This window comes from Ornithodoros turicata, chromosome 1, assembly GCF_037126465.1.
Source record: "Ornithodoros turicata isolate Travis chromosome 1, ASM3712646v1, whole genome shotgun sequence".
Lineage (NCBI taxonomy): Eukaryota > Metazoa > Arthropoda > Arachnida > Ixodida > Argasidae > Ornithodoros > Ornithodoros turicata.
In genome coordinates, this window is record NC_088201.1 from 84,275,922 (window position 1) to 84,279,507 (window position 3,586).

At 48.1% G+C, this 3,586-nt stretch overlaps 1 protein-coding gene across 1 annotated transcript; it reads left to right on the forward strand.

Moving 5' to 3' along the window:
• The first annotated feature begins 259 nt into the window (after positions 1-259).
• Positions 260-1,345, forward strand: LOC135377878 (uncharacterized). The gene has a single exon (XM_064610611.1). The coding sequence runs from the start codon at positions 260-262 to the stop codon at positions 1,343-1,345; it is 1,086 nt and encodes a 361-aa protein (XP_064466681.1).
• The last annotated feature ends 2,241 nt before the right edge of the window (positions 1,346-3,586 follow it).

The following is a 3,586-nucleotide window of genomic DNA, read 5'->3' on the forward strand; positions in this document are numbered from 1 at the left end:
ACGTGGGTATAGTGTGAACGTACCTGCTACGGCGCTAAGCGCAGTCCCCTGGTTGGGCTCCGTGGTGGGCGGCAGGACTTTTACACCGAATAGTTCCATTCCATGTATGACTTCTAATTCCTTATCATCCAATGATCGGAGCCTGAAAAGGTCCCGCACCGAGCAAAAGAATACATTCCTATACAGACCCGAACCTGAATCATGGTATGCAAAGTTTCTCGTAGTACACTCCAAAGACGAAACAAAACCGCTTTCGAAAATGTCACCATTTGGAGTTGCTAAAGCATTGGAAAGTGTAGTTGGCAAGAACTACAGCGCCAAGAAGCTGAGCAGTGGTGACATTCAAGTCCAAGTGGAGAACCGAAAACAAAGCAGTGCTTTGTACTCCCTCACCCACATCGGAGAAACAGCTGTAACCGTAAGCTCTCACCGCACTTTGAACATCGTAAGAGGTGTGATATCTGAGAGCGAACTACTTGAGTGCTCAGACTCCGAACTTGAGGAAGGGCTGGCTGACGAGGGTGTAGTCTTGGCAAAACGAATCGTGATGCGCAGAGATGGGAAAGAGGTTCCCACGAAACATGTAGTCCTGTCTTTCAAGCTCCACAGTATTCCATCAACAATCAAAGCTGGCTATCTAAATTGTCATGTGAGGGCATATATCCCCAATCCAAGACGCTGCTACAAGTGCCAGAAGTTTGGCCACGGTTCGCAGGTGTACCGTGGACAGGCTGTCTGTGCAAGGTGTGCTGGCAAAGACCACTCGTCAGAGACATGCTCAAATGATATCCGTTGCACTAACTGTGAAGGTAACCACCCCGTGTACTCGAGATCCTGTCCTTTCTGGCAGGAGGAGAAACAGGTTCTCAAGATAAAGTTTGAACAAAACGTCCCGTACCGAGCGGCGAGAGCCCAGTTACAGTTCCAGAAGCAAGGAACTTTCTCTGATGTGGTGCGCAGGGGAGTGGCACCACTCAGAGTTTCAGTGGAGGCCCAGACCTCTGGGCCTTCACACCACACTCCCCAACCCAAAGAGAGGGTCACAGAGGTGCTTCCTCCAGTGGCCACACAGCCAATCAGCCAGGGAGAGGCCGCCACAACCTCAAAGGAGGTTGTTGCATCTCCCTCCGTTTGGGACGGGATTGCCAAGGGCCCGTCCCAAAGTACAAGTCAAGACATGGATGTCGATGATGACGACTGCTTATCGCAGAAGTCGTCATCGAGTCTTCCAAGTACTACTTCGTCCTTGGGCAAAGAGCAGAGAAAGAAAAGCACTGGCAGAGGACGGGGTCTGAAAGGCCAAGAACAGCAAAAGGTTCCTCCACCAAGGATACAGGCTCCTTGATTCTTCACATTCATGTTCCCACATTTCACAGGGTCTTCACGTTTTCGGGTTCCATTTCAGTCCTTGCTGATCCCCTTCCTCTGCTTACTCCTAATGAGTTCCAGTTGCAAGAGTATCATTCAGTGGAACTGTCGTGGTCTTCTGGGGAATCTTGATGACATCGATGATATATCAGACAGACACATTGCTGTCTGTTTCTGTATTCAAGAAACTAATCTGAACTTTGAAAATTCATGCCACCTGCGACGGTGGAACGTATACAGAAAAGACCGAACGAATGCTACACGTGCTTCTGGAGGTGTGGCCATCCTCACGGCGAGAGCACTCCCCACGAGAGATGTCCCACTTTCTACAAATCTTGAGGCTGTTGCAGTGCAGATTTGCACTGACCGTGTGATGACGGTGTGTTCTCTGTACCTGCCACCATCAGCTAAGGTTGAAGAAAAGCAACTTCAAGACCTTCTCAGACAGCTGCCACAGCCTTTTCTGCTGCTTGGTGATTTTAATGCACACCATCCTCTGTGGGGTTGCTCAAAGGTTGACACACGAGGTAGGATGTTAGAGAAAATGCTAACATCTTTGCCAGTCTGCCTTCTCAACACAGGGAGTGCAACACATGTCAATTCGGCTTCACAGACTTTCTCAGCTATTGACATTTCACTATGTAGTCCATCTGTATTTCAAGACATTTCATGGACAGTTGCCGACAGTCCTTACAGTAGCGTCCACTTCCCTCTTGTATTAAAACTCAATCAACTGGCAGCTACCCTCACTACCCGACCACCGCGTTGGAAAACACAATTTGCCGATTGGGGCTCCTTTAAACAAGAAGCCATTCTGCCAGCAGAATCACTTCATGGACTCGGCATTAATGAAGCAAATGACATTATTACAGACATTATTATTAACGCAGCCACTAAATTCATTCCGCAATCTTCAGGTCGTCTTGCTAGACGCTGCAAGCCCTGGTGGACGAGTGATTGTGCGAACACCAGACGGGAACAGAACCGTGCATGGGGTAAGTTTAGACGATACCCAACCCCAGCAAACTTACTCGCTTTTAAAAGAGCCCGTGCGAAAGCAAGGTGGACACGGCAACAAGCGAAACGGCAATCTTGGGAAAATTTCGTATCCACCTTAAATAGTAGCACTCCATCCAAGTTTGTATGGGACAGACTGAAAAAAATCAGAGGCGACTACAGGAGCTTCTCTGTTCCACTTCTGCAAATAAATGGAAGCACGTGTCAGAGCATCAAAGACCAGGCTGACGCCTTATGTGAACACTTCCAAAACGTTTCCTCTTCCGCTCATTACACACGGGAGTTCTTGAAGATCAAGGATTCTGCCGAGAAATGCACCCTGTCATGTGGTACTGGCGACAACTACGCTTACAATAGGCCTTATAACATGACAGAACTTTTAAGAGCACTGAGCGTTTCAAAAGAGACAGCTCCAGGGCCAGATCGTATCACGTACTCTATGCTGCAGCATTTAACACCTTTATCGCTAGAAACTCTTATATGCTTCTTTAACTCTGTCTGGAATGAGGGCTGCCTCCCGTCCTACTAGAAAGAGGCGATCATCATCCCACTACTAAAACCAGGGAAAAGTCCTTCCAGTCCAAGCAGTTACAGGCCTATTGCCCTTACCAGTTGCTTAGGAAAAACTTTTGAACGTATGGTGAACTGCAGACTTATGTACTACCTTGAAGAAAATGAATGCCTAGACCGATATCAGTGTGGCTTTAGAACTGCATGCTCAACAACGGACCAGCTATTGCGTTTGGAGACGGTTATTAGGGAGGCCTTTGCCAGACGGCAGCATTGTGTATCCATCTTTTTCGACCTTGAGAAGGCGTACGATACCGCCTGGCGGTATGGCATCCTTCGTGACCTACACTCTTTTGGGATACGTGGTCGACTCTTCCGTTGCGTTGCAAACTTTCTTCAGGGGAGAACGTTTAGGGTGCAGCTGGGAACTGTACAGTCCCGCCTGTTCACACAAGAGAATGGAGTCCCGCAGGGGTCTGTTCTAAGCGTAACACTCTTTATTGTAAAGATGAACTCTGTCGTCCATGCAATTCCACCGTCTGTCACGTACTCCTTATATGTGGATGACATTCAAATATCCTGTTCTTCCACGAGCGTTTCTAGGTGTGAGAGACAGCTCCAGCTCACCATAAACAAACTTTCAGACTGGTCCACCAAAAACGGTTTCAAGTTTTCCTCTGAGAAAACTGTT

Bases quoted from the DNA above. Each gene is read 5' to 3' on its own strand.
- LOC135377878 (XM_064610611.1), top strand. From the start codon at position 260: ATGTCACCATTTGGAGTTGCTAAAGCATTGGAAAGTGTAGTTGGCAAG.